Source organism: Rhagoletis pomonella, unplaced genomic scaffold (assembly GCF_013731165.1).
Source record: "Rhagoletis pomonella isolate Grant_MI unplaced genomic scaffold, Rhpom_1.0 Rhpom_scaffold_00007, whole genome shotgun sequence".
NCBI lineage: Eukaryota > Metazoa > Arthropoda > Insecta > Diptera > Tephritidae > Rhagoletis > Rhagoletis pomonella.
Window position 1 is genome coordinate 62,816,095 of NW_023458561.1, and position 12,546 is coordinate 62,828,640.

The 12,546-nt window shown below is 32.2% G+C and overlaps 1 protein-coding gene across 3 annotated transcripts in view; it reads right to left on the reverse strand.

Moving 5' to 3' along the window:
- Positions 1-12,546, reverse strand: part of LOC118743298 (sodium/potassium-transporting ATPase subunit beta-1-interacting protein) — a 135,511-nt gene that overhangs the window by 21,847 nt on the left and 101,118 nt on the right. For all 3 annotated transcript variants that reach the window (XR_004993449.1, XM_036475883.1, XM_036475882.1), the window contains exons 2-5: positions 11,642-11,779; positions 3,787-3,867; positions 3,184-3,381; positions 2,905-2,965 (exon numbers count right to left, since the gene is read on the reverse strand). Coding sequence is in view for 2 of the 3 variants with exons in the window: in XM_036475883.1 (XP_036331776.1) it covers positions 2,905-2,965; positions 3,184-3,381; positions 3,787-3,867; positions 11,642-11,779 (478 nt within the window). In the remaining variant the exon portion in view is untranslated. The remainder of the gene's footprint in view (positions 1-2,904; positions 2,966-3,183; positions 3,382-3,786; positions 3,868-11,641; positions 11,780-12,546) is intronic.

The window sequence follows — 12,546 nt, forward strand, 5'->3', positions numbered from 1 at the left end:
CGCCGGTAAGAGCTATTATTTATTCGGCTACCCAGATAGGGGAAATCTTGATCCGGGCAGTGAACTGCCCAACCTGCATGAAATAATAGATCAAGAGTCAATTACAAGTTAAGTTGTTACATGGGAAATGTACGTATAACTACAACCGGAGGGGATTTAATTTTATCTCTCATTAATATTCCTCCTTGACTGAGGAGAATTTTTATTTTTCATTTATTTTTCACCTTGACTGAGAAAAATTTTTATTTCGCTTCGGTAAAGGTTTCCCTCTGAGAGCAACCAATAAAACATTGTTAAAAAAGTTTCGGTTAATCTCCGACTGCTACTTTATTGCTCCTTCGATAAGAGCTATTATGCGAGCATTTTTATTGGTTATTAGTTATCTTCGAGCTCTGGTAAGAATGTGTTTATGGCAATTTTCGCAGCATATTAGTAAGCAAATGAGTAGTTCCGAACTAGTTACGAACTAGTATTTTTAGGGCCAGCGCATTCAAAACGCCAATACATTCAACAGCTTTCGGTTGGCCTTATTGCTTATTTAGTCACAGGCTTCAGCCGAATGCTTTCGCATGCATTTACGACTAGTTAGTCACTAGTTTATAAAAGTGCTTCAAAACCAGAAATTCCGAATACTACAACTGTATGCATTTACACGTACCTATACATACATGTGACCGCGTTGCTGTGCGCTAATATTTACAATCCAAGCTACTATATACTAAGTCGGCACAGATACCATTAGCATCCTTTTGTGAGCTGCAAATCTATGTCACTCATACGCACCGTACGACCTACAATCTATGTACATACATACATACATATGTATGGATGACGACCAATGACTCTGCCAACTGTCATGTGCAGCGCGAAACGAGTGTGACATAAGAATTTATAGTTTTTGGCAAAATAGACTAAATGAGTTTAGCAGTTTTAGCTGCCTAAGTACAAATCGGGATTGCTCATTGAGTTAATAATACGCTTGTTTCAGCCATTCGTACATTAGCTATTAAATTACTATATCTCCCATTGGTACAAAAAATCTACAGTTTTTTTTTCTGACAGATTTATAATCTGCTACATCAAAAAGTATTAAGTTAAATTATGGCATTTACCTTTTATAAGCCGCGCGCACATCATTTGCCTCAGTCTATGTGACAAGCGCGAGGATAAGTGCCGAGACGCACAGCTGGAGGACTTTGGGCGGGCCGTCAAGTAGTGCCTACGCAAGTCAACTCAATCTTTGGGGTATAAATTGCACACATACATACATATGTATATGTGTACGTACATAAATACATGTTTGCCCCATTCACACTTGACATTTCTAGTTGGGTGCGATGGCCCTACGGCTGCTAGAGACTGACTACTGCATATTGGCTGGATGTTGACTGCTACCTCTGATGAGCATATTTTTGTGCATTTCACTTGAAAATCCGCATAAACAACAAGAACAGCAGAAGGCGCACAAACAACACTAAGCAAAGCATGCTTTTCATATATTCTTCATACATACATACATACATACATAGTAGTCATAGTTAGCCGCCTGCATTTGAATTAATTTGCTAAGCAGCTGCTTTGTCTGTCACAAAAAGTAGAAAATGCGTGTCGCAAAGCGCATAGCTCAGCAAATATGCAGCAGTCAACAGTGTGAGTAACTGATATCAAACTTGTTCTTTCTTTTTTGTGTGCTGGAGATGCATTTAGCCAACTTTTTTCTATCCATCCTCTATTTGCCCACACAGCAGCAAAATAAAAAAAATGTTTGTGTGCTGCAATGTCAGTGGCAATGAAAAAGTTAATGCATATAAAAAATCAACGAATGACTCTATGCAAACTACGTGTAACTATTTGACGTATGCAGCAGCAGCTGGAAGGGTTGTAAAAGTGAAAACTTTCTGGTTTGACACTAATGTCAATATGAAGGTGAGTGATGTCAATAATGATGTTAGTTGATACACACATCTCTTCGGGGTTATTATGTTTGCTTTGACAGTGGCATTGAGCAGGAGATTTTAAAGCACTTTAATATTTTTATTTTTGAATGCGGATGGCAAATGTGACATTAATATAATAGAATTTCTTTTAAAGAGATGTGCAGTCGACATTGCGCTTTTGTTAACTTTTGCCTTAATTTTGCATATTTTCTATGTTGTTAAGCAGAAATACCCATGAAAAAGTTTAAAAATTGAAGCGGTAAAACATAAATTTTTTTTAACAATTTTCTGATAATTATTTTGGTTGAATATTTTACTAGCAGTGGAGGAATCGATATCGTTATCATTAATGCTTACTTTATCGATATCTTAGCGTTATCGTTAGCGAAATTGTTATCGATATTTTGCCGTTATCTATAAACTAAATATTTCTCTCATTTTTGAATTTTATCGCTATCGATATGGATATTCTTGTTTCTATAATTATTATTATCGATATTATTATTGTTATCGATTTCTAGGTTTCAAAATTTTTTTTAGTATATAAAAAAATTTAAAGGTATCGATAACATTAACAAAATACATGGTAACTGTTATCGGTAATACCATATTCATCGATATGTTGTCGATATAGTAAATGATCGAAATAGTAATTGATATCGTTATCGATGTTTAAACCTACTCGCAATGCTAACTGTTATCGGATTTTTTTGCGCACAAAATATGTACACATACGTTTTTATATCTTTTGCTTTGTTATCGAAATCTTTTTAGATTTTTATAACTTCTGTCTTTTCCATAGCATTTATTTTAACATCATTAATATGTATGCATTTTTTGATTGCATAAAGCTCAACGCTTTTATGATTTTAGTCGAAATCTGCACCAAAGCACACCCTTTTCTATTAAAATAATATCTACTTTATATTTTTAGAATAAAAATTAGATTTAAAGTCGATCAACTTACATCTGTCATCTTCATCGAGGAATATGTAACTTATTAATATGGCGCCTAAAATACCAAGTAACTGAAAGAAAAAGAGAAACAAATATGAGAAGCGTTATTTGATATTTTTTTTTTATTTAAGATATGTAATTATTTTTGATATACATACATATGTACATAAAACTTGTAGGAGCGAAAATAGGTTTTTTGCTTTTAGATCAAATTTAAATGATTTTTTTTTTGTACTGAAAACCTCTTATTTACTTTTTTACTTTACTTTCCTTTTTTTGTTGGACTTACCGCTAAAGCACATTGCACACCCGATTGTACTACTTCGACTATAGTATAATCTAATAAGCAATCATCCACACGTTCCGGACGTATGGGACGAAATGGATCGTCAGAGGTGATATTCACTGGATATGTTGGCTTGCAACCATAACCGTTCACCTCGAACCAGGAGACGCTACCGGTGCCCATATTGAGCAGATCGCTGTCCTGTGGGCAGAGAAGTGTGAAACAAAAATAAATGGAATGTGTAAGAAAAATTTTACATATGTAGATATGTAGGTAAGTACATATGGTCAGGAAAAAGTATGTAAAGGCAAATTCGATGAGATTTTTTCAATATGAATATCGTCAATCATCAATATGAAAGGAAAGTCTTATTTTTGGAAATATGTGTTTTTAAAAATTTGTTTGGCTGCTTTTAATTACGAAAGTCCAAAGCCAAATTTTCTCTCTTTAGCAGACCCGTAATCATTTCATATATAAATGTTTACTTCTGCAAATTTTCACATTTTTGAAATAGGGCGTTTTGCATTGATGTTGACGGTTTAAATATTTTTTTCTAATAAATCATTTAATAATATAAACAAAAAATCTTATAAAATATTCACATACCCGATCCAATATGCCTACATTCAGGTAAAAGCATATCAGAAACGCATTCCAACCAATCCAAATGAAGCTCCATACTAAATACTGAAAGAGGGAAAAAAATTTGAAACAAAGTTGAAATTTTATTTATTAACTATTAAAAAATAATTTGTATTGTACCTACATATATCAATTTTGTTTAATCAGTATATATATAAATATGTATATATTAAATAAATATGTAAATTAAACAAGTTTTATTTTTCCACTTTGTACATTCCTGTTCTACTTTTTGCCGCAATCTCATTCAAAATGTGTCAATACGGAGTTCATAATAAAGCAATAAAAAAATTGTGTGCATAAAACCAAACAACTTATGCCACTTCTTATCGCTAAGCACCAATAGTTGAACTGCAATGCAGTAAATCTTTGTTTGCCAATCGACACCATGGCGTATGCGTAATCTCTATAAGGGCGGGGGAATACCTACATAAATCATTTTATCAGCAAAAAAGCATACTTAGCGATAAGTTTTATTGCTCTTTTTTATTAATTTTGTGTTTGAGAAAAAGCGTACCGTAATCGTTTTGTTTGGCATAATGCATAATGTCGAAAATCATATTTACTTTTGTACATACATACATTCTATACGTTGAGACCGATATTGATAAGATAAGAGTAAAAAACTAACAAAAATAAGAAGGGGGGAAAACGAAAAGCAGAGGAGGCGCCATAAAATGGGAAACACCGCAAGTACAGTTCTTATAATAATTAAGGGCAGATGCTATTACACATATTCATATCTACACAGCCGTGACAGATGTGCGCTGATATGTAATATAGCAGGGGAAGCGAATGATATTATTATAACGCGCAAACTAAGTATATATGGGGCACTCCAACGGGATGGGTGGGGCATTTTAACTCATTTTTGATCAATCTTTAAGTAATTTCTCTTTAACAATTAATTTCAGAAGTTTCAAAATGTTAACTCATTAAGCCAGATATCAGATTATTACGAAACTAATAAAGTATAAAATTTAATTGTATAATTTACACAGAAAATAGACGGAACAACGATGCACAGCGGTCAATAAAAGGAATCTAATGTTCATAATTCACTGGAGCCTTCATTTCTCAATCAATTTGGTTAATTTTTTTTTTTTAAATGAAATCTAATAAAATGTGCAAAAGACTAGTTGAGCTCAATTTTCAAATTTTTATTTGTTTATATTAAATTTTTTAGTGCAAAATGCAGAAAACTGCCAATTTTGAAGAAAATCGATTCTCCCGTTTCAGCTGATCAAAGTTTCATAATAAAAACTAGTTAAAACCAATTGTAGGGTTCTCCCAAAACGAAAAAAATATATATCGAGTAATAATTTGAAATGTTTAAAAATGTTTCACCAAAGTTTTTTTTTTTGGCTTTTATAAAAATTTTGAGTATGCAGTTTTATAGATCACTAAATTTTAGTATAATAAAGTGACTGCACTTTCCTCTAAAAAATTGATTATAAGCAAATACAAAATCAAAAGTTGGGCCCAACTAGTCTCTTGTAAATTTTATTAGCTTTCTATAAAAAAAAAAAAACAAAATTAATCAAATTGGTTGAGAAATTAAGGCTCCAATGAATTATAAAGATTAAATTCCATTTATTGAGCACTGTGCGATGGCACCTGCATCTCTGAGTTGATGGTTACGTTTCCCAATTTTAAACGAACTACAAAAATTTCCGCCGCTGTGGTGTAGTGGCGCTAGCATTCCGAAGGGTTCAAGCCCAGTTCAACGCAACATCAAAAAAATAAAAAAAGGGTTTTTTCTAATAGCGATCGCCTCTCGACAGGCGTGGCAAGAGTGTATTTCTGCCAAGAAAAACACCTCCTCATAAAAATACAATCGCCGTGTAAGCACCAATTTATTATTTTTATTATAAATATTTCCTTCATAGCGCCTTTCTCGTATGTAGCTAAAATAATAGTAAGGTACATTTTAAGTTTTAATGGCATTATTATATTTTACGGTTTAAGAAAAATACTCTGTTATCCACTACTGAGGATACATAGTTCGCGAGTAAAACCCTGGACTATACTGGTTTAATATGAGTACTTATTATACTTTTAATAAAAGAACCTTATTTAAACAATGGGAAGCTTACTTGTTTGAAAGTTAAGTTAACAAAAAAGTTTGCTGCGACGGCCAGCACTTTCAATAAGCATTTCTTTTAAAGTTGACAACATCTTGCCATAAATAAATTATTAAATAAATTAAGACATATGAAATACTATAGAAGTGGTCTCGGAATGTATCAATTTTTCCTTATGAAAAATACTGGTACTAAAAATCAGGGACGAAAAATCGTTTCATTGAGAACCGTGATTGTTAATTTTAAGACAACGGAAAGCTGGTTCATATCAACTTCCATATCGTTTATCATTTTTTGTGCAGCAAAAGGCCTTGTCTTAAGTCCTTCGTTTAATTAATTTGCATGATTGTCTTTCTGCTCTGGTTTGATTGATTTTAATACTCAAACATCTCAAACTAAAGCAACGCTATGACAAAATGCTTGTTCTCGCTTCAGTTTTTCGCAAATGGTTCAGAGAAGATTTGTTCTCGTATCTTTCTCTGTCAGAAAGTACCTGACACTTTAATTCTAAAATTATTCTTAGAGAGAAAGTTCTTTGGATTTTTTTCTAATTTTGTTCTTTCCGTTCAGTACGTTCCGGATACTTTTATGCCCAGTTTGTTCTCTTCGAAATGTTCCCGCAGGTATTGTTCGAACTTTGTTCTCTTTGGGAACGTTTCACAGGGTTTTGTGAGAACATTCTCGGCAGTTTTGTTCTCTCTTTCGTTCTAGTGAAAACACTCCCGAAGGTTTTGTTCTCATTTTAGTTTTAGCTTTTAAGCGTTCTTGGGAACAAAACTGCGAAAACGAAATTAAGTTTCGATCATACTTTTTGTTCTAGGTCCCTACTAAAAATTCGGAAAATCAATGTTCGGTACTTTCGGTAAAATATTCTCTTGTACTAAGAGAACTGTGGTTTAGAATACATCTAATTTTTTTTGCCTAATTCTACTAGTTCCGTGTTGGTAACAGGGAGCCTCTATCTTATGCAAACCATTTATAAAATGTATGATGTGACCAGCTGTGATTTAATTTCCTGCATCCTCTTTTTAGGCGCACTTTAATTTACGTATATAGATATACTCGTAAAGCCAAAGTGATCTTATTTTGTGTAGATATGCACAGTCTATTTTTTTATTTATTTGCATTGTTTGAACGAGGCTAATCGAAAAAGCAAAAGGCGCGTTTATCAGAGTTGAAGCAGGGCTCACATATAAACTCTCTTTGTTATTATTTATCAAGCGGTTGCTTGTTATGGTTGCCTTTAGTGCTACTAATGCGCTCTTATTCATATCTACATAAAAATTTAAAAATAAATACGCATATGATAAGAAAAATTGATAAACCCGTGCAGTGCAATATTATAACTTTGTTGTTTTTTTGTTCGACAGCTACACAATCAGTATTTTTTAGTTTAGTTGCTTTCATTTATCAGTGGGCACTTCAGTTGCCTCTTGCAAATATTTCATAAAATTTATTTATTTAGTTTTAATATGTAAAATCATATGAAGTATGTACGTATGTATGCAAATTTAATTATCGATGGTCCTCTGGAATAGCGACACAATGCAAAATTCAAAAAATAAAAACTCTTATAATTTTTTATTTTTATTTTTTTTTAGGATAAGTGAGACATAAACATATATGCCTATTTACATATACACATACACATTTCGACATATACACACATTTAGGAACACTCGAATACAATATAAACAATTGTTTTTGTTATCAGTTAGTTATCGCCCCTTGATGACGGAAGTTGTTTGAAATGTGTGTTTGCTTTTGTGATATCTTCACTCGGCTACATATTTATGCTTATCTACATAAATACTATTTATATACAACTTTGATATCTTTGTTTAACAACGCAAACGATGATAGCGTGGTAAACATTTATTAATGTGTAAAGGTGAAACAGAAAGTGGGGAGTTTAAAAATCTGTCAAACAGAGCAGCTAGCGTGAAATGCATTCAGGCTTTGCACACTGGTTCAAAATTGGCATTTGTATTTGATTTTTGATTTTGTGTTTGTTTGTATTATTTTGCACTAAGCGCAGAAAAATTCGCAATTTTGAAGAAAATCTATTCTCCTATTCCAGTTAATAAATGTTGCATAATAAGAACTAATTTAAAACAATTGTAGGGTTCCCCCAAAACGAAAAGAATCACAAGAAAAATTTAAAAGGTTATATAAAAATTTCACCAAAAATTTAAAAAAAATAATAATTGAGTTTCTAGTAAAATATTGGGTATGCAGTTTTGCACTTGTAACTTGCACCTTATTATAAAATTTAATGATTTAATAAAAAGGCATACCCCACATTTTCATAAAAACCAAAAAAATAAAAAATATAGTTATGGGGAAATCTTTTTTTTAAAACATTTTAAGTTTTATTTTTTTCCGTTTTAAGAGAATACTACAATTATTTTCAACTAGTTTTTATTATTTAACATTTACTAACTGCAGCGGGAGAATCGAAATCCTTCAAAATTGCTACTTTTCTGCACTTTGCACTAAAAAATTTAATTCAAACAAACAAAAATTCAAAAATCGGACTCAATTGGGATCTTGCAAATTTTATGAGCTTTCATTAAAAAAAAATAATAATAACAATAATAATAATTAAATTGAATAAAAAATTAAAGCTCCAATGAGTTGTGAACACAAAATGCCAATTTTGAACCACTGTGCCGTGGTGGCTGCCGTTTTTCTACGTTCGTTGTAGTTCTAGAAATATTGAAGACTCAACTGCATAGGATTTTCAACCCCAAACAAAGCCTTCTTGTTTTTGCTTTTCTTTTTTAATTCGGCAGGAGTCGGTGACCTTCAGAGGTAGAATAGACAAACCAAGAAGTATAAACCATTGAGTAACGCAAGGCGGCGCTTTGCGTCTTACACTTTGCAAGACTTTTCCTAAGCTCCTGCAGCCGCCTCAGCGAGTTTCAATGACCCCCTACGCCGTTGAGTGAGTGGTCACTAGCACGAACTGCATTCGTTCTTTACTGCGGTAAATCTGCGAATCTCCGTCGTGAAGTCTACGGCCACCATATTCGCCAGATGCACAAGTGAGAAGACTGGAACTGAACATACGAGCTCGATGGCGCATAAATCCCAACCACAATTCTCACAATAATACTGGGTTCAACGATCAACAGCATTCGCGCGTTGTCGGCCAATGCAACGACAATCAACAATAAGTTGGGTAAAGTCTAGGGTTGCCAACCTTACTATAATATATAGTATTGTACTATTTTTTGGGTCTGCGTACTATATGTATACTGTTGGAAAACTATATATAGTACGCAAAAATACTATATGTCGTCAATTATAAAAATAAATATATCTTAGTAATTTGTAAGAAAGAAATGTTTTAACCTTGATGACATTTATACTGAAATATCAGTATTACAAGAAATATACTTTAAAACAAAGGGTTCTACAGATGAAAAATGGCAGCATTTTTAAAAATACTTAGAAAGATTTACCAAATTTACTGAAAGCTATTTCGCTTATGCTCTCTATTCCTGCAACTTTGGCATTCACAGAAAGAGTTTTTTCTATTAAGATTTTGAAATGGTGAGATGAGAGAAATAAAGCGAATATATCACTATTGATTGCGATAAAGCTTATGATACTTTCAAAGAAATGTATTTTTTTATAGAGGAAATGCATAACACAGAAAAAAATGTACACATAAAAAGCATTTTTACTTGTTCTTAAAAAAACAATATCATATATATTTCAAGTGTACTATATTTTTTCAGAATTTTTTGAAAAGTACTATAAATTTCGGAGGAAATATTGGCAACCCTAGTGAAGTCGAAAAACCGGAATAAAGTATGCAAGTGATTTGATGGCAGCACATGGGTGAAAGACAAGAAGAGACCATGCTCGCCGCGTACAAGGCCAGCGGGTAATCGGTATATTCATCATTGGTTGATAAAATCAAATCAAGCACACTACAACATTATCGACACAGTCAACCCTCCGTACCTTGAGAAAAGGCACCTAAACAAGCTGGGAGGAAAAAACGCTTAGCTAGCACGGATAGACGATAGCAAGTTTGGTTCTACCTCATTGCATTCTACCCACTTTGCATAAGTTACCATATTTGTAGACAATGCGCTATTTTCCGTCTAAAATAGAAATAATGATTTATATTGTTCTTGTTTATTTTTCTTTTGGTAATTGATTATTCATGCGTGTTAGCATCTACGAGTAACGAATATACGCAACGATATCAACGATAACGGGGGGGAATCAAAACAGCTGTCGATCGTTAAGTCAAAACGTGCGATGCAATAAACAATCAAATGAATGAATGAATGAATGAATGAAGGTAGACAGCGGAAAGCGCGCAAAGAGGTTACTCGAAGTGATTGTGTTATTAGCCGTGGCGATTTAAGCAATGCGTGTGTGTGTGGGGTATAGAGCGTAGGCACGTGTTTGGCTAGAAAATACGCGCAATGCGGCAAATTACAATACGACACTTGATATGCAGACGAAATCAATAATAAATGAATTTCATACACTTGCACTGTGAGAACGATTTAGGCATAAGCGTGGAAATAGTATGTGGATTATCGATGATTACGTCATTGAAAATGTGCGCTGAAGCTCGAACTTCTAGGTCAAATAATTATGAAAAACGTTACCATTTCAAGTGTTTGTTTATATTTTTAAGTTAAAGCAACCAAATTGTTTGAACATATTAAATTCATAATAGCTGTTTTTTTGTGGAATAGTTTAGTAATCAAATAAAAATATAATCGATTACACTGAGCATGCGTGGAGAATAAATTGAAGCACTTATCCGCTTGATAAATGCACTTTTACCTGTCAAGTCATGTCAAGAAAACTTTTAAATCCATATTTTTTCGTTAAGTGACACACTGACACATTTTGAAAGCCCTTCTTCTTCCACATAACTGTATATTTATAGTCATTAAAAATTATGAATATCAAACAGGTGAAAACTAGGCAACGACAAACTACTTTTATGTACATATTTATAAATGTTACAACGGTTTTCTAACTTTTACATAATCAAAAAAAAAATGCATGTCGGCACTTATTGTGCCTACCGATATCACCGAACAAATTATAGAGTTTCTAATAAGTCCATAAAAATTTAATTCTGTTTGGTTTTGTGTGCCCATTTTTCGAGGGCGAAAGGATATACATATAAATTTATATAATATTTTATACGTTCTGTGTTTTGAACAGCTACACATTTTTGTGCAATTTTTAATGTACGAAAAATGTTTCAAACTGTATTCAGTTATTAAATTTATCAAAAATTCATGTACATTTTTTAAACCATCGCAAATTATTGTTCGTGTAGAGATAAAAAGATTTGCTCAAAAAATGATGACTAGGTTTTAAGTGACCAAAAATTTATATCCAAATTTTAAATTACAAAGAAAAATTTACCTTTTTTTTTACCACAAAATTATTAGCTATGTTCATTACTTAGTTAGCCAAAAATTCATAACTAGCTTTAAATTAGCAAAAATTAAAAAAATACTTTTTAAATAACAAAAAAATAATGTTAACTCAAACTAAGGTCGGCTTTTTAAACACATAAAAATATATGTCCATTATTTTAAATTTATCTATTTGCCAAATACTACAATGAAAATAAAATATACATATAAATTAATGCAACTATCTCATTGTACACTAGCGATTAAAGCATTTAAAAATAAATTAATAAAATAAATATAATTTTTCAGCATTTCCATTTTACTCACGGTTATTATATATTTTATTCTAAAATGATATGCTCCATAAAATCCCAATATGATGAATATTATGTGAAAGAAATTGACCAATATGGGCGCCCACATGTATCCGAGAAAATCGAATACTTGGCGTTCGATGATTGTTATCTGTAAAAAAAGGGGAAATAAAAAACATTAAGTCATTGGTCAATTTAAATTGTACAACTTGCTGTATGCATCATTATACATATATGTAAGTACATACATAAATGGCATATCAATAACTTCAATTATGTACAATAACAATAATATATATGTATTGAGTTCAATAGAATACCACAATAGAGCAATGCAGTGTAAATGGAATTGCGTGCTGTTATATAAGAGTTCCAATTGAATGCATGCGAACGTTTTTATGAACGTTGTATGACCAGCACTGACCTAGTAGCCTCAATTGCAACACTGCAACATTTTACGCACCACAAAGTCTCATTAACAGCATACACTAAGGGAGACAAGCATATATTTATGTAACTTTACGTCATACATACATATACTATTTATACATAATGTACATAAATATAAACTCGCATACATATATAGAATATGCACGAAATGAAAATGGTTCGTCTTGGTTTTAATGTGTTCATTGGTTTGTTATTTATTATGGTACATACATATATGTATTTAATTGAATTTAATTAGTAAACCCTCTGCAGCACCACGATAACGAAGTATTGGAGAGAAAGCAATTAGAACCAGTTGAGTCAATCGAAAATGTGCAGAACAAAAAATTTAATTTAAAAACTCAATACATACTAGAGGGCTGCATGAATTCATTCAAACTTCTAGTCAAACAGAGTACTGTAGATTTGAATATTTTACTTCACATACAAAACACTCAGCGTTTGGAATTTTGTAAGTTATGAATATAC